We start from the raw sequence: 17187 nt of genomic DNA, 5'->3' as shown, positions 1-17187 counted from the left end.
AGGAAGGAAGACTCAATGACCCCAAATTCCTTTTACTTTTTGCATTATTTTTTGTATTCTTGCAACTATCATTTACACTACCTATCAGACAGTCACAAAAGGGATGACGTAACCTCGAAACACTGCGACCGTCATATATATATATATTTATATGCCGCCATTCTCCCGAGGGACTCAGGGCGGCTTACAAAAACAATATCCAATACAAATCACAATAAATTAAAATCAACAACCCAATTAAAACAATTTAAAATTATAACAATGTACACCCATAACGGATCAGTTAAGTTGACGAAAGAGCCACATCTTCAACTCAAATATGGACCGGCAAGTACCCAAATTTTGATCACATGACCATGAGGATGCTACCATGGTCATAATTCTGAAAAATGGACGTATCTCTTTTGTCAATGCCGTTGTGACTTTCAGCGGTCACTAACCGAGGACTGTGTTTATTTTCTTTTTCTCTCCCCTTAATGGCTGAAAGTGGCATCTTTAGTCGAGGCTCTCAGGGAAGTTCTCTTCCTTGGCTTGGCTAACGCTCCATATCTCCACTCTTCTTCTTCAGCTGCTGTTTCACCCGGAAATTTGCCAATTCTTTGTCATCCAAGACATCCTCCAGGTGCTGAAGGAATGGATGACCCAGCCATATCCGCTGATACAGACTTTCAGCGTTAGAGGACTGGGGAACCTCATCCAACACCCGTTTGAGGTAAGAGATGGGGGGCAGGAAGGGAGTGGCTTCCAAGGTAGTAGCAGGTGTGACCTCGCTCTCTGGGAAGTCTACAAGGCTGGGAAGGAGAGAAGAAGGAGAAGAAGAAGGCAACCAGCAGAAAGAGGACAGCTAGAGTGGTGTCTCTTCTACAAAGATGGCTGCAACCCTGGAAGATCTGAAGGTGCAAGTAGAGGCCAGATCCTCTTGGAGGACATTTGTCTGAAATGGTATAGGGGTTCTGGCTTGAGCAGGGGTTGGACTCGAAGACCTCCAAGGTCCCTTCCATCTCTGGTATCCTGTTCAGGACCAGGGGAGACCTGAGAGCAGTCTTCCAGTATTTGAAGGGCTGCCCCAAAGAAGAGGGGGTCAACCTATTCTCCAAAGCCCCTGAAAGCAGAACGAGAAGCAGCGGATGGGAACTAATGAAGGAGAGAAACAACCTGGAACAAAGGAGAAATTTCCTGACCCTGAGAACAATTCATCCTTGGAACGACTTCCCTCCAGAAGTTATGGGTGCTCCATCACTGGAGCTTTTCAAGAAGAGTTTAGATAACCATTTGTCCAGCAGAGTCTAGGGTCTCCTGCTTGAGCAGGGGGTTGGACTAGAAGACCTCCAAGTTCCTTTTCAACCCTCTTCTTCTATGCTCTGTGGCCTTCTCTTGCGTTTGTCATGATCGCTGTGAGACTCAGAGAACTCCAGTGACCGTTTAATTGCTCGTTTCTTTCCCTGCTTCCTCCAGAAGAACATCTTGGAACCCCTCTTGATGCCAGTGCTAAACTGCGCTTGTCACGAACAGAAGACCTTGGCAAAAGAAGCTATAAGGACCCTGCATTTCCTCCTCAGGAACCTCGATATCAAAACCCATGCGGTGAAGGCAGTCAACCTCATTCCGCTCCTTCTGAAACATTTTCATGATGTAAGTCAACCAAATCATAACAAACTGGTTTTCCACCTCTCTCTCCCTCCCTCCCTCCCTCCGTCCCTCTCTCCCCCTCTTCCCTCACTCACTCTCTCCCTCTCTTTCACTCCCTCCTCACTCCCTTCCTCCCTCTCTCTCTCTCTCTCTCTTTCTCTCTCTCTCTCCCCCTCCTTCCTCCCTCCTTCCCTCCCTCCCTCCTGCACTCCCTTTCATTCTCCCTCTCCCTCTATCTCTCTCTTTCTCCCATAAAGATGGGAGAAAGTCCAGAAGGAGCTGCTAAGATTGAACAACTCTGGTCTAGATCAGGATTTCTCAACCTTGGCAACTTTAAGAGGTGAGGACTTCAACTCCCAGAACTCTCCAGGCAGCATACTGGAGTTGGGCTCCCCATCTTTGGGGCAACCATGACCTGGATGATTGACCATCTCCATGGACATTGAACTGGGAATAGGTGTGCTCTGAACTTGTGTGTTCTCCTGCAAACTTCAAGAAACTTCTGCATGGCTATTCTGCTATTGGAGGGACTAACCTGTCTCTCTTCCTTCGTAGGACGACATCGAACTGAGGAATACCTCCATCACCATTTTCGGCATGCTCCTGAAAGGACTGAAGGAGTTACGGAACAGTAATATGGCCGAAAACATCCTGAACAGCCTTATTCCCCTCCTCATACAACTGTCAAATGATCGGACAAAAGAGGTGAGTTGAAGGGCTGGCTAAGCTGAGCTCCTGCTCTGATCATGCTACCTTCACAGAGACCACTCTGTACCCCCATCTTCACTCAGAGCAACGTGGTTGTACCACGTGGACACTCTGGAGAATGCAAAGACATTGTAGACAATCCTGAAGTTGTGGGGTCCTTGGTGCTCCCTGAACTTGATTGTTTCCTTGAAGACCTTTCATGACCCAACTAGGTGTCTTTCCTCCCTCGGCCAGGTCTCCAGGAAGACCCTCGACTCCTGCGTGTCCTTTATGAACTGGGGGGGCTTTCCCAGCAACTTGTTTGACTATGAAATGTACACCAGTCTTCATAGCATGTACTCCAACATCTGCTACGTGGTTGTAAGTAGGAGCCAAGCTGGCCTGTTTTCTTCCAGATTAGAGTAAACTAACCATTTATTTCTTTATTTTGCCCTGCCTTTCTTATTTTTCTAAATAGTTCAAGACGGTGGGCATCCCTAATACTTCTTCTTTTCTTCACAACAACCCTGTGAGGTGGGTTGCCCTGAGCGAGAGGGACTGCACCAAAGTCACCCAGCTGGCCATCGTGACTAAGGAGGGACTAGAACTCCCAAAGTCACCCAGCTGGGTTTCATGCCTAAGGCAGGACCAAAACTCACCATTCCCTGCTCATTGGCCCAAAGTCACCCAGTCCGCTTGCTTGCCCAAGGGGGGACTAGAACTCACCGTCTCCTGGTAATTAGCCAAAATCACCCATCCAGCTTTCATGCCAAAGGCGGGACTAGAACTCTCAAAGTCACCCAGCTCACTATCATGATGAAGGCGGGACTAGAACTCACCGGTTCCTGGTTTCTTGCCTGAGGCGTTAAGCACCAGACTCAACTGACTAGAGGGATTCTTCTTGGGTTTTTGCTCTCTCGGGTACAGCAGAGGTTCCATGCAACCATGAGGACTAGAAACCTTGCTGGTTTGTGGGTTTGAGGATTGGAAATGGCAGTTTGTGGGAAAAGGAAATTAGGACATAGAGGGGGGCAAAATATAAATGCATTTATAAGTTTAGAAGCCATTTCCTTATCATTTTTCTTTCCCTTTTTTTTTCTATTTTCTTTTTTCACTATCTGCTATTTTTCTTTATTTTCCTTTTTGCTTTTAATTTGGATAAAACTGTCTCTAATAACATAAATATCAATTAGTATAGTAAAGTATAGCATAGTATAATAATGTCACAGTTTAGTACAGTACAGTAAGTTGTTGAGGACATGAGGACTAGAAACCTAACCAAGAAAGCAGCCCCTTGGTAAAAAAAAAAAAGAAAAGAAAAAAAAAGGAAGCTCTATACTTCAGCCCTGTGAGGTGGGTTGCCCTGAGAGAGAGGGACTGCACCAAAGTCACCCAGCTGGCCATCGTGACTAAGGAGGGACTAGAACTCCCAAAGACACCCAGCTGGCTTTGACCAAGAAAGCAGCCCCTTGGTAAAAAAAAAAAAAAAGCTCTATAGTTCATTGGCTTCTTTGTTGCCTTGTGTTCCCCAGATGAATAAATGCAAGCAAAACCTTCCTGCGATGTTGGATCAGATGCTGGGATTCCTGAGGAGCCGGAACTCTTCCCATCGCGAGGCAGCTGCCCTCTTAATTGGTAATCACCAATGCCAACTCTGGAAGGAGGGCAGGAAAACCCAAGACAGGCGGGCGGCCTTGTCACCAAAAGAATCTATGCAGAATTAAGCCATGTCGCTTAATCAGACTGGAAGCTGCTCTTATACCGTGTGGCTTCTCCGGAACGGCTACGATCGCGCAACAGTTTCTCAGGCAGTTCCTGCCCTCTTTCTTAAGGGTATCACTGCCGTTGTTAAGTTAGCCACATGGTTGTTAAGTGAATCTGGCTTCCTCCCGGATTTGGCTCAGCCGAAGATCGCAAAAAGTGATCTTTGACCCCCAAGACACTGTAAGCGTCATAAATACGAGTCGGTTTGCCAAGCATCCGGATTTTGATCTTGATGTGGCAACGCTTCCAAGTGTGAAAAGCAGTTGTAAGTTCCTTTTTTCAGTGCCATTGTAACTTTGAATGGTCACTAAATGAACTGTTAGAAGTCGAGGACTACCTGGCCTGTATCCCTCTCTCTTGTATAGGCAAACCCACAGCCGTGGCTTTTTCTCTGGAAAACTTTCCAGCTGGCCTCCCATTCTAGTATTAACTGGATTCAAGGCTGCTTAGATTTTTTTCCAAGATGATGGTTGTTTGCACAGTCCTAGAACATAAAGTAATAGAGTTGGAAGGGACCTTAGAGGTCTTCTAGTCCAACCCCCTGCTAAAGCAGGAGACCCGATTCCATTTCAGACCAGTGGCTGTCCAATCTCTTCGTTAATCTCTTCTTGAAAGCCTCCAGTGAGGCCTGGAGACAAAAACAGGGGAAGAACGGCTACCCCTCGTCCTTCTTATTATTAGACAGACCCAATCCCTGGAACCATCCCGTAAAGTCCCAAAGCGACTCTTCCAAGTGGAAACCAATGAATTGCGCGTTTTTTTCCTGAATCAGTCGATTTAGCCGTCTCTGTTAACCCCACCAACGTTTTCTTTTTACGTGCCCAGGCTGCTGCGCGCAATACATGCAACCGGAAGTGATGACTTCCAAACAAATGAAAGAAGTTTTCCTGGGTGAGTTTCAAAGTTCCCTCGCTTGAAACAAGGAGTTTTTCTCCAGAAGCTCTGTCGCTGATCAGGGCTGGTTCTCACGGTTGATCCCGGAAATCCTTTGTTTTCTGGATTCGTTTCAGGTCTCCAGGATCTGCAAGGCGATTCCGAAGCCTCAGTGGCTCAGGCTGCAGCTGACTCAATGCAAGAAATCTTTCGGCAGTGTGGCCATCTGATCAAGCCGGGTCTTGTTAGTAGTCAACTCCTCTCCAAAGGCATCAGGAGGATCTCCGAGACCAAGCAATAATAGTTTCATAGTTTCATAGTTTCCATTATTGTCATGGCACCTCATAGAATGAAATTAAGTGCCATCCTCACTGTATATTATACTTTTTAAAAACCCTATAAAAATAAAACAAAAACACACTTCCTTCACATTGTATGCAATTGAATTAAAAAACCCTCGTATTGTATTCATATTGCACTGTACGTAGAATTGTATAGTTACTGCTCTGGGATAGAAGCTGTTTTTCAGCCTATTTGTCCTTGTTTTTATTGTCCTGTACCGTCTGCCAGATGGTAATAGTTCAAAAAGAGGGGGGCCCAGGATGAAATGGATCCTTAAGGATGCTTTGAACTTTCTAAAGCCAGCGGGAGCTATAAAGCTCTTCCAAAGTGGGGAAGGGGCAACCCATGACCCTCTGGGCACCTGCCTTCCAGCTGGTCTTTGGGGAAAGCGAGGAAGCGTGAAGATAATTCTTACACCGCGAAGGACCACGAAGGAACGTCGCAGAAAGAAGACCTGGCAGGGAGATTGTGGAAACAGGCCCTGGAGATAGACAGAACAATTTAATGTCAGAGAGAGGAGAAGGTTCCACGAGAAGGTCACAGAGCCACAGGTGCTATTGGAGAAGGGTGGTAGCAACCATCAACCATCGATGATATCTGGAACATCTCCACTCTTGCTCGTCTTCCAACAGAAATAGGAACGCCTAGAGTAGGGCAGATGCAGAGAGCTGAACACTCCGTGGGGGGAGATCTAATGTCCTCCAAAAAGATGCTCATTATTATCCACATAGATGGAGCATTGAATAAAAGCCTTCGGGAAAACCTCTGGATCCCAAAGGCGTCTTCCCATGGGCCCTGATCTCCTTTGGAAAGCATGCGACGTTTCTCAACTTAGTTTGTTAAGCCAGAAGGTGGCCGAGCACTGGTCCCCTCCTCGTATCTGTTCCTGGCAGTCCTTTCAACTTTCAGCCCTGAATGAGCCCAGCCTCATAGGTTGTAAGTTGGACCGGTCATAAACCAGGTCATCCTGCGTCCGTGATCGATTTAATGACTTTTAAATGGATTAAGGGAGTTGTTCAGTACAGACATTGTCCATAATCATATATTCATGTGCGTCTCCTAGGGGAAATTGTTTTGAGAATAGAAGAAGAAGAATAGAATAGAGCTGGAAGGGACCTTGGACAGGGGTGAAATGTAAAATTTGTTACTACCGGTTCTTTGGGCGTGGCTTGGGGGGGGTAATGTGACTGGGTGGGCATGGCCAACTTTGTTTTTTTAACTTTTCAAAGCATTTTTTCTGCAAATGCAAAAAAATGCTTTGAAAAGCCTCTGCCGATCAGGCAACACAGCTGGGATTGTCAGAGGCTTTTAAAGCATTTTTTAAAAAAGCCTCTCTGCCAATCGGGCAACTCAGCTGGGATCGGCGGAAGCATTTTTTCGGCGGAAGAGGTTGTAGAAAAAATGCTTTCAAAAGTAAAAAAAAAGCCTCTGATGATCGTGCGGGTCAGCTGGGCATGGTGTGTGTGTGTGGGGGGGGATGCAGGGATTTTTGCTACCGGTTCTCCCAACCACCCGCCGCCATCGCTACCGGATCGGGCAATCTGGTCCGAACCAGGAGATTCACCCCTGACCTTGGAGGTCTTCTAACCGAACCCCTGCTCAAGCAGGAGAATTTACACAATCTAAGATAACTTTGTCCTCTTAAAAGCCTCCATTGATGAAGCACGCACAACGTCTGGTGGCAGGCTGTTCCACTGGTTAATTGTCTTCTTTCTTAGGAAGTTTCTCCTCAATTCCAGGTTGCTTCTCTCCTTGATGAGTTTCCGTGGTTTCTTCTCCTGCCTTCTGGTGCTTTGGAGAATAATTGGACCCCGTCTTCTTTGGGGTAGCCCCTCAAATACTGGGAAACTGCTATCATGTCGCCCCTAATTCTTCTTTTCTTTAGAAAAGAATAGCGTCTAATTATGGTAGATGCCCCAAAGTGGAGAAAGGCAGACCAAAAAGGCATAGAAATATCAGGACAGGTAGTTCTCAACTTATAACCGGTCATTTAGTGTCCGTTCGAAGCTACAATAGCACTGAAGAAAGTGTTTCACGTCCCTTTTTCACACTGATGACCGTTGAAACATGGTTGGTCCTCAACTTACGACCACAATTGAGCCCAAAGTTTCTGTTGCTAAGTGAGACATTTTTAAGTGAGTTTTGTCCCATTTTACGAACCATTCTTGCCACCATTGTTAGGTGAATCTCTGCAGTTGTTAAATCAGCAACAAGGTTGTTAAGTGAATTGGCTTTGCTGGTCAGACGGTCGCAAAAGGGGATCACGTCACCCTGGGACACTGCAACCGTCGTAAATTTGAATCAGTGGCCTAGTGTCTGGATCTGGATTGTGTGACCCTGGGAAATGCTGTGGAAAACAGCCCTAAGTCACTTTTTCCGTGCCGTTGTAACTTTGAATGGTCACTAAATGAACTGTTCTAAGTCAAGGACTACCTTACCCCAAGGCTTTCCTTTCTTTTCGTTCTCCACTTTCCGTTTCCTTTCTTTTCGTTCTCCACTTTCCGTTTCCTTTCTTTTCGTTCTCCACTTTCTGCCCAGTCTTTCCAAATTCTTCCAGGAGATGGTGGCATAATCTTACGAGTCTTTCCTCAGCCAAGTTCTGTAAAAAAATAATAATCAGAATTTGATTTTGGAATGTTGGAATTTCCCGATATATACGGCATACCTTGTTTGAACTTTCTGAACATGTCCCGGTCAGTTTCTCAACATGATGAGATGGAGGAATAAGACTGAAGAAGAAGATTCGCAAAAAAGTCAGGAAAAAATCGAGATGGAAAAATTACAATCTTTTTGCCTGGGGAGGATAGTAGTAGTGAAAATGAATGACTAGACTTTTATTTAGGGACATGATTTGTTTTGAAAAGTTATATTAAGTAATCTTACGTTTGAATTGTTATGGGCTACTGACCAAACTTTCACTTTTGTCCTGAAGTATATTAACACTAAAGTTAATTTTAAGGAATGCTTTGCTGAAAATTTATATAAGCTTGTAAAGAATGTTTTGTTGAAGAATAAATATAAACTTGTGGGGTATAAGGAAAATATAAGTGGTGCAAGGGTTGAGGGAAGGTCTTTTACAATATTTTTTATAGATATCAAATAGTGAAGATGTTATTTGATTATAAGCAGTGTATTTGTAGAGAATAAGATGAATAAGTTTATGCAAACTTATTAAGTAAGGCATGTTCCCAGGAAGAATTAATATGAGTTTATGGGGTAAAAAGTACAAATAAGGTTTTTACAGTATAGTTTATTTAAGATTGGTTAAAATATTTTGTCAATGGGTTAATATATGTAAGGGTTGGAGATGTGATGGTTAATTGTAATTGGGTGCTGATTGTGCAATGCTGGAAGAAAGAAGACTTGCGTATTATTGAGGAACGGACAAGAATGAAGTTGGATTCATTATTTTCAAACAATAATCGGTTTAAATAGTTATATTCAGATACGAACAAGGGGAGTTAAAGTGTAAAAGGGAGATAAATCTATAGATAGTTAGCTTATGTTTTTTTTATATGTTTGTTAAATGCTATAGCCTGTATTTGCTCTGGGAAGTCGGGGGGGTGGGGGTGGGAGGGTTGGGCAGGAGGGGGGAGGAGGGAAGGGAAAATATGTGTAAAATTAAAAAAAAACTTTTTAATAAAAAAAAAGAAGTGGTTTGGAGTAGAAGGCCTCCAAGGCAGGGGTGAAATGCTACCAGTTTGGGCAGGTGAGCCCGAACCGATAGTAATAATTGCTACCTTTTGCCCAAACCGATAGTTTAAAAATGCTTTAAAAAGTACGACAATCAGCTGAACCAGGCAATATCGGAGCTTTTTAAAAACTTTTTTTTAGCATTTTTTTACTACCAATCAGCTGTGAGAAATCAGCTGTGCCTGATTGTCTATGAGGTTCCTGCTTGTTGCAGGGGCCATTTTGTGTGAAGTTCAGCCGCTTTTGCATTGCGTGTGAGTCAGTTGTGCAGCTTTTGTGTTATTTTTGTGCAAAGTGCAATAATTTCTTTTTGAGCTCTCTGTGATTCTGTGAGGTTCCTGTTTGTTGCAGGGGCCATTTTGTGTGAAGTCAAGCAGCTTTTGCATTGCGTGTGAGTCAGTTGTGCAGCTTTTGTGTTATTTTTGTGCAAAGTGCAATAATTTCTTTTTGAGCTCTCTGTGATTCTGTGAGGTTCCTGTTTGTTGCAGGGGCCATTTTGTGTGAAGTCAAGCAGCTTTTGCATTGCGTGTGAGTCAGTTGTGCAGCCACGCCCACCCACTCACATAACCACCAAGCCACGCCCACCCGGTCAACTGCCCACCAAGCCACGCCCACAGAACCGGTAGGGAAAATTTTTGAATTTCCCCACTGCTCCAACTTCCAACTGGGTCATTCTGGGAAAAGCGCCTTTGGGTTAATTTTGGAGACACGCTGCTCCTGGAAACCTCCCCCCCCTTGACCAGTTTTGGGGTCCCTGGCACTTCCGGTGGCGCAGAGGCCCTCCGTGAGGGACGGCCCACTGAACTCTCAGCCACGGAGGGTGCGGTGTGGCTTGCCAACTCCTCAGCAGATGTGGCAGGGGAACGGCCAACGTTTTACCTGCCTGGGCTTCCTTGGAAAGCAAACTTCGGGAGTGGACCAGGGTTTCCGTGCTTCGGAAGGCTTTCATTGCTGCAGAGAAGAAGCAGCAAAGGCCCAGGAGCAACGTAAGCTTCCTGCCATCAGATCAGTTGGCAACCCTGGCTCCTTCACAGGGAGATACCAACCCAGAGGAATATATGGGCGGTCCTCGACTTACGACACAAGTGAGCCCAACATTGCTGTTCTGAAGCAAGACAGTTGTTAAGTGGATTTCCCCCCATTTTACGAACTTTCTTGCCATGGTTTTTAAGTGAACCACTGCAGTTGTTGAGTTAGAAACAGTTGTTGAGGAAAGAAGGAAGGAAGGAAGGAAGGAAGGAAGGAAGGAAGGGAGGGAGGGAGGGAGGGAGGGAAGGAGGGAAGGAGGGAAGGAGGGGAGAGGGAGGGGGAAGAGGATATGGGAATGACCTTTTAAAGATATTTTAGGACTTTTCTTGTCACATCTGTTAAGTGAATCACTGCAGCTCTCAAGTTAGAAACATGGTTGTTAAGTGAATCTGGTTTCCCCACTGACTTTCCTTGTCAGAAGGTCGCAAACTGTGATCGCTTGACTTTGGGACACAGCAACGGTCATAAATCTGAACCAGTGGCCAAGCGTCTGATGCTGGGCTTTTTTTTCCTGGCAGCCAGCAAACACTCTGCTGCCCATTGGGAGACTAAGGAGACTATGATAGATCTATCTCGGACTTATAAGTCCTCATCAGTTAGCCACACCCTCATCCCATGTATCCTCCCTGTAAAGGTACAGTATTTGTTTTGTTTTGTTTTTTCCTTTCCTTTTCATAGGCTTTATGTGTATTTCTCTTTAGCCAGGTTCTTCCTACATAAACCAAGATTTTTATGGAACCCTAATTCAGTGAAATCACAATCCACTAGTTTCTAGGCTTTTTTTTTTCTGGCAGCCAGCAAACACTCTGCTGCTCATTGGGAGACTAAGGAGACTATGATAGATCTATCTCGGACTTATAAGTCCTCATCAGTTAGCCACACCCTCATCCCATGTATCCTCCCTGTAAAGGTACAGTATTTGTTTTGTTTTTTTTTCCTTTCCTTTTCATAGGCTTTATGTGTATTTCTCTTTAGCCAGGTTCTTCCTACATAAACCAAGATTTTTATGGAACCCTAATTCAGTGAAATCACAATCCACTAGTTTCTAGGCTTTTTTTTTTTTCTGGCAGCCAGCAAACACTCTGCTGCCCATTGGGAGACTAAGGAGACTAAGATAGATCTATTTTGGACTTATAAGTCCTCATCAGTTAGACACACCCTGTTTGTATTAAAACGGTTCATTTGGCCATCTGTTTTCTAATCCTTTCTCCCGTTGGTGGGGGGGATTTAATCTATCTGGATTGGCCGTCTCTTCGAAAATGGGGAAAGAATCTGATTTTTCCCCCAATCCATTTTTCCACCTGCACAGAAGCACCAGAGAGTTATGGAAGGCGCTGGGCGCAGACCCCTATGCTAACCTGAAGATCATGAAGCCCCTCCTCAAAAGGCTTCAGGATCAAGACCCCAGCACCAAAGCCATCGGGAGAAGAAACAGCAAGTCTACCATGCCCATTGCAGTAAGCCCTCAGCCCGCGGCTCTGCTTTCCTTAAATCTAGAGGTGGGCCAGGCCTGAGGGAAGGGGGAAGGGGCTGAGCAGAAGAGTCAGCCTCGGGGGGTCTCCTCATCAAGAGCAGGCATGCCCTGGTTGGTGGGAGGCAGTGGGCAAACTGGTGGGGGCTGAAATTATTTAATTCGTTTTTAATTCATTTTAAATTTTTTGTATTTATGTGTTTTATCTTGTGGCTGTTCACCGCTCTGAGTCCTTCGGGAGAAGGGCGGTATAGAAATTAAAAAAAAAAAAATTGGAGCAAAATTTGGCATAAGCCCCCACCCCCCAAAATGCACCACTGAAAGTAGAGGCATCTGTGGGCTTCCTCGCCAGAACAGCTTTGATATTCATCCATCCATCCTTCCATCCTTCCATCTATCCATCCAGTCATTCATCCATCCATCGGTTCATCTATTCATTAATCCATTCATTTATTTTTTCATTTATCCATCTATTCCTTTGTTTATTCGTTCCTTTATTCATCCATTCACTCATGTATTAATTGATTCCTTCATTCATTTCTTATTTCTTACAGAAATAATTAAAAAAGAGGAGGGGAAACCAGTTTGTCGTGATTTGGTTGACTTTCGTCAGGAAAATATTTCAACAGGAGAGGAATTAGATGGACCGCCTCAATGCATGGATGTCCGCAGCAAGGTGCCTAAGGAGGAAATGAAGGGTCCGGAGAGTTTCCTTCGCTACACTCTTCTCTGGGTGACAAGCGCAGTTGATGACCGGCATGAAAACTGGCCCTGAGATGTTCTTCTGGAGGAAGCAGGGAAAGGAACAAGCAATCAAACACGGTCACTGGAGTTCTCTGAGTCTCGCAGCGATCATGACAAACGCAAGAGAAGCCCACAGAGCATAGAAGAAGAGGGTTGAAAAGGAACTTGGAGGTCTTCCAGTCCAACCCCCTGCTCAAGCAGAAGACCCTAGACTATGCTGGACAAATGGCTGCCTGGTCTCTTCTTGAAAAGCTCCAGTGATGGAGCTGCCACAACTTCTGGAGGCAAGTCGTTCCAAGGATGAATTGTTCTCACAGTCAGGAAATTTCTCCTTAGTTCCAGGTTGTTTCTCTCCTTCATCAGTTCCCATCTGTTTCCTCTTGTTCTGCTTTGAGATCTTCTCCAAGAGGATCTACTTGATCCTTCAGATCTTCCAGGGGTGCACCCACCACTCTAGCTGAGTCCATCCTGTTCCTGATGATTGTCTTCTTCTCCTTCTTCTGTCCTCCCCAGCCTTGAAGACTTCCCAGAGAGTGAGGCCACACCTGCTACTACCTTGGAAGCCACTCACTTCCTGCCCCCCATCTCTTACCTCCAAGGGGTGCTGAAGAACATATCCCAGTCCTCTCACGCTAAAGATCTGGATGAGAGGATACGGCTGAATCATCCATTCCAGGAGAACCTCGAGAATGTCTGGCGTCATAAAGAAGTCTCCAACCTCCGGGTGATACAGCAGCTGAGGAAGAAGAGTGGAGATACGGAGCATTAGCCAAGCCAAGGAAGGGAACTGCCCCGAGAGCCTCGACTAAAGATGCCACTTTCAGCCATTACGGGGAGAGAAAAAGAAAATACCGTCCTCGGTTAGTGACCACTGAAAGTCACAACGGCACTGACAAAAGGGACATGCCCATTCTTCAGACTTTCAGACCATTGTGGCATCCTCATGGTCATGTGATTGAAATTTGGGTACTTGCCGGTCCATATTTATGACGGTCGCAGTGTTTCGAGGTTACGTGATCCCTTTTGTGACCGTCTGATAGGCCAAGTCAATGGGGAAACCAGATTCACTAATTCATCAGATTGACCACCGTAAGAACTGCACTGCAGCGATTCACTTAACAACTGTGGCAAGGAAGGTCAAACAATGAGGCAAAACTTGCTTAAGAACTTTCGCTTAGCAACAGAAATTTGGGGCTCAGTTGTGGTCGTATATCGAGGACAACTTTTAGACGGAAATCACTGAAAGATCTGGTTTATCCTAAGTATTCGACCACGGCATTGGCTTAAGGACTGCTGAAATCACTTAGTGACCACTGGAGGTTCTATGACAGTGATATGTCGAGGACTACAGTATGGCAAAAGGTAATGTAAATGATAGTTGTAAGAACACAAAACTGCCTATAATGCAAAGAGTAAAAGGAAATTGTGGTCATTGAGTCTTCCTTCCTTCCTCCCTCCCTCCCTCCCTCCCTTCTTTTCCCTCCCTCCCACCTTCCCCACCAACAACTTCTGGAGGGAAGCCCTTCCACCGATCAACAGAATAGCAGAAGACCTTGGAGACCCCCTGCTCAAGCAGCAGACCCTCTACAACAGGCACCCTCAAACTACGGCCCACGGGCAAAGAATACGGCCCGTGGGGTGGTGTGATTAAGCCCCGCCCCTTGCCCCGCCCCTAACTGCCTTATCTCCCAGCGAGCCAGCTGCAAGGCCAGCTGAGGGGTGATCTCGCCAGTGCAGCCTGGAAAAGCAGCTCTGGGCTTGTAAAGAACTCCTTCAAATTAAAAGTCTTTAAAAACAATTTAAACGGGGGCTTAGAAGGAGAAAGGCAAAAAAAATGAATCGGCCCCCTCTTTAAAACGTTGGAGGACCCCTGCTCTACAACCTCAGACCAATGGCTGTCCAGAATATTGGGGTGCATCCCAAGGTCTCCTCACCTCCGAGAAGAAAACCTTCCCGATGGTCTTCTCTCTTAGATCGGGACGGGGCAGGTAGGTGTTGGCCTCTCTGAACATCACCTTCAGCCCCAGTTTAGAGAAGCTGACTAAGTTCCCAAAAGAGCAAATATGGAGAGCTCAGACGAGATCTGCTGGTTAGGGAGAAGAAAATCACCAAGCTAGGGAAATCATGATCTGAATTCAATTACTCAATGAATTACTCCATTTAGAGAATTTCTCATCCTCCCTCTCTTTCTCTCTCTTTCTCTCCCTCCCTCTCCCCCTCCCTCTCCCTCTCTCTCCACCTCCCTCTCTCTTTCCCTCTTTCTCTTTCTCCCTCCCTCCCTCTCTCCTCTTCCTCTCCCCTCCCTCTCCCCTCCCCTCCCTCTCCCCACTCTCTCTAGCTTTCTCTCTCTCTCTGCCTTTTCTTCTTCCTCTCCCTCTCCCCTCCCCTCCCTCTCCCCACTCTCTCTAGCTTTCTCTCTCTCTCTGCCTTTTCTTCTTCCTCTCCCTCTCCCCTCCCCTCCCTCTCCCACCCGCTGCCACTTGTAGCCAACCTCTTTTGTCTTTTAATTTCTTACAGGACCAGGAAGAAAATGGCTTCGAACAAACCATCAGGAGTCACCCTCATGTCCCAGCATCTAACCTTCTCCAACTGACTGAACTCCTCCTGATAGCCGGCACATAATATTAAATTTTTGATGGCTTGCACTGCATTGCTAAATCATGAGGTTCATGAGGACTTCCTTGATGGGTCTGCCTTTTAGCGGCTTCTTGCTCTCCCATAAAATTTTAAAGGACTCGTCAGAGAGTTCTGAGAAGAAGAGACAGACAGAGATTGATGGGCAATTCGACGGGACAAGTCTTCTCAAAGCGAAGAGAGAAAAAAATGTGCTTAGACCAGACTGATCCTGAGGGAAGGGTCAAACGTGTCATAACTCTCGAGTCCCTGATCTTCATATTCTTAGACAACCGTCTTGAGGAGGAACTTTGAACTCCATATATGGAATTGGAATTTTTTCCAATTCCATATATGGCGGAGGGGGTCAACTTATTTTCCAAAGCAGCAGAAGGCAGGAAGAGAAGCAACGGATGGAAGCTACTCATGGAGAGAAGCAGCCTGGAATTAAGGAGAAACTTCCTAACAGTGAGGACAATCAACCAGTGGAACTTCTTGCCACCAGAAGTTGTGAGTGCTTCATCACTGGAGGCTTTTAAGAAGAGACTGGATAGGCATTTGTCTGGGATTGTGTAGCATCTCCTTCTTGAGCAGGAGGTTGGACTAGAAGACCTTCAAGGTCCCTTCTGGCTGTGTTCTGATAGATAGATTGATTGGTAGTGTGGGATGGGCTGATGTGATGGGACAAGGTGGTTCCATAGGTAGCCCAGCCCTGTAGCGCCTATACCTGGATATGAAGGCAGGACGGTGTCTGGTGAGCGTTTACTCCCCCGAGGCCTTTCCCTCTTGGGCCTCCTTGGAAAGGGAGGGGGCTCTTTCAGGCCAGGCTTCATCTCCCCCTGAGAAGCCTTCAGAGGAGTCCTGGCAGATGTCCTGCGCACCAAATCAGGGAGCACCAGCGCTGGAGGCTGAACCTTCTTCCTGACCTCCAATTGAACTGGGGAAGACGTCACAATCAGAGGCAAGGCCTCCATGGTTCTGGCTAAAGAACCGGATGGGTGGGAGCCAGAGAAGAGGACTTCCTGGTTGTCCCACTGATGCAGGTCATTGTTGCTGATTTGTGACTCTGACTCCTTGCTGTCCTTCTTCAGGAAGGGAAGCTTTTTCAGCCTATGATCCATCCTGTTGTGAAGAGTGAGTGTTGGAACTGGAGTAGAGTAGAGTAGAGTAGAGTAGAGTAGAGTAGAGTAGAGTAGAGTAGAGTAGAGTAGAATAGAATAGAATAGAATAGAATAGAATAGAATAGAATAGAATAGAATAGAATAGAATAGAATAGAATAGAATGAGCTGGAAGGGATCTTGGAGGGCTTCTGTTCCAGCCCCCTGTTCAAGCAGGAGAACCTATAGCATTTCGGATAAGTGGCTGTCTAGTTTCCACTCTAGGGATTCACTTAACAACGGTGGCAAGAAAGGTTGTAAAATGGGGCAAAACTCACTTAAGGACCGTCTCGCTTAGCAACCTCAATTTTGGCCTAGATTGTGATGGCAAGTCAAGGGTTGCCTGCGTTTCAGTTTCCTTGCAGACCATCCAGAATCTCTTCCTTTGTGAGATGGACAATCCTTTCACTTAGATGAAGAAAGAAAGAAAGTTTGTTTTGAAGGGGGGGGGCGATTTTGGTGATTCAATGCAGCTTCTGGTTTCAGAGCTGAGTTTGCTCCAGTTGCTTTAAACACCGGCAGCTCTTTAAATTTCGAGTTTCTTGGCCTCTTCAGCTTTGAACAACCTTCATGGCATCAGATCTCCCTACCGTCAGTTTTGCACCTAACCATTCCTTCTTTCTCACGGGGTTACACGGCACATCAAGGTGTCTGCGCTTTCTCCAGAGATTTGAGCTGCCATTCACTTGCTGAACGTTTTCTGGATTGGACACAAATAGTTTCATTACTGGAAGAGACTTTAGACATGAAATAAACGCTAATAAGTCAAACAACAATATGAGAGCGTGTTATGTTCAGGGTCCCAGCGTCTGTGAGAAATATACCCTATTAATAATGTCTTTGTGTATTTTGAATGCCTTCACTGAACATAACTATCTGCTGTTTCCACGAGTCACAGCTATTGTCTTAATCAGTTGAACTTTGAACTGAGTAGAATTCTCCAATTATTTCAGAATAAGAGAGTTGGAAGGGACCTTGGAGGTCTTCTAGTCCAACCCCTAGCTCAGGCAGGTGACCCTACAATCATCTCAGACCAATCTCTTCTGAAAAGCTTCCAGTGTGGTTGGAGTTTCAACTTCAGCTTCAACTTCTGGAGGCAAGTTGTCCCACTGGGTGAATGTTCTAACGGTCAGGAAATCTCTCCTTAGTTCTAGGTTGCTTCTCTCCTTGATGAGTTTCCACCC

General features: G+C 45.7%; 2 protein-coding genes and 1 long non-coding RNA gene across 6 annotated transcripts in view; all 3 read left to right on the top strand.

The window, feature by feature from the left end:
• LOC148111573 (maestro heat-like repeat family member 5) overlaps positions 1–3320 on the top strand; it is a 41879-nt gene extending 38559 nt beyond the window's left edge. For all 4 annotated transcript variants that reach the window (XM_087880756.1, XM_087880757.1, XM_087880758.1 and 1 more), the window contains 4 exons: positions 569–712; positions 1456–1632; positions 2185–2334; positions 2572–3320. In XM_087880756.1, the coding sequence (XP_087736882.1) occupies positions 569–712; positions 1456–1632; positions 2185–2334; positions 2572–2742 (642 nt within the window). In that variant the 3' untranslated portion in view covers positions 2743–3320. The remainder of the gene's footprint in view (positions 1–568; positions 713–1455; positions 1633–2184; positions 2335–2571) is intronic.
• A 528-nt stretch (positions 3321–3848) lies between these two features.
• Positions 3849–5382, top strand: LOC148111572 (maestro heat-like repeat-containing protein family member 6). Its single transcript, XM_087880760.1, has 3 exons — positions 3849–3951; positions 4906–4971; positions 5091–5382. Exons 1-3 carry the CDS (start codon positions 3849–3851, stop codon positions 5252–5254), a joined length of 333 nt encoding a protein of 110 aa, XP_087736886.1. The 3' UTR covers positions 5255–5382.
• Positions 5383–10682: 5300 nt separating this feature from the next.
• LOC132709298 (uncharacterized) lies at positions 10683–16779 on the top strand. Its single transcript, XR_015730350.1, has 4 exons — positions 10683–10927; positions 11327–11474; positions 12043–13594; positions 14750–16779. It is a non-coding gene; the product is annotated as an uncharacterized LOC132709298 (long non-coding RNA).
• The last annotated feature ends 408 nt before the right edge of the window (positions 16780–17187 follow it).

Source organism: Pantherophis guttatus, chromosome 18 (genome assembly GCF_059756535.1).
Source record: "Pantherophis guttatus breed Tessera chromosome 18, ASM5975653v1, whole genome shotgun sequence".
Lineage (NCBI taxonomy): Eukaryota > Metazoa > Chordata > Lepidosauria > Squamata > Colubridae > Pantherophis > Pantherophis guttatus.
This window is presented reverse-complemented; position numbering and strand designations above follow the sequence as displayed.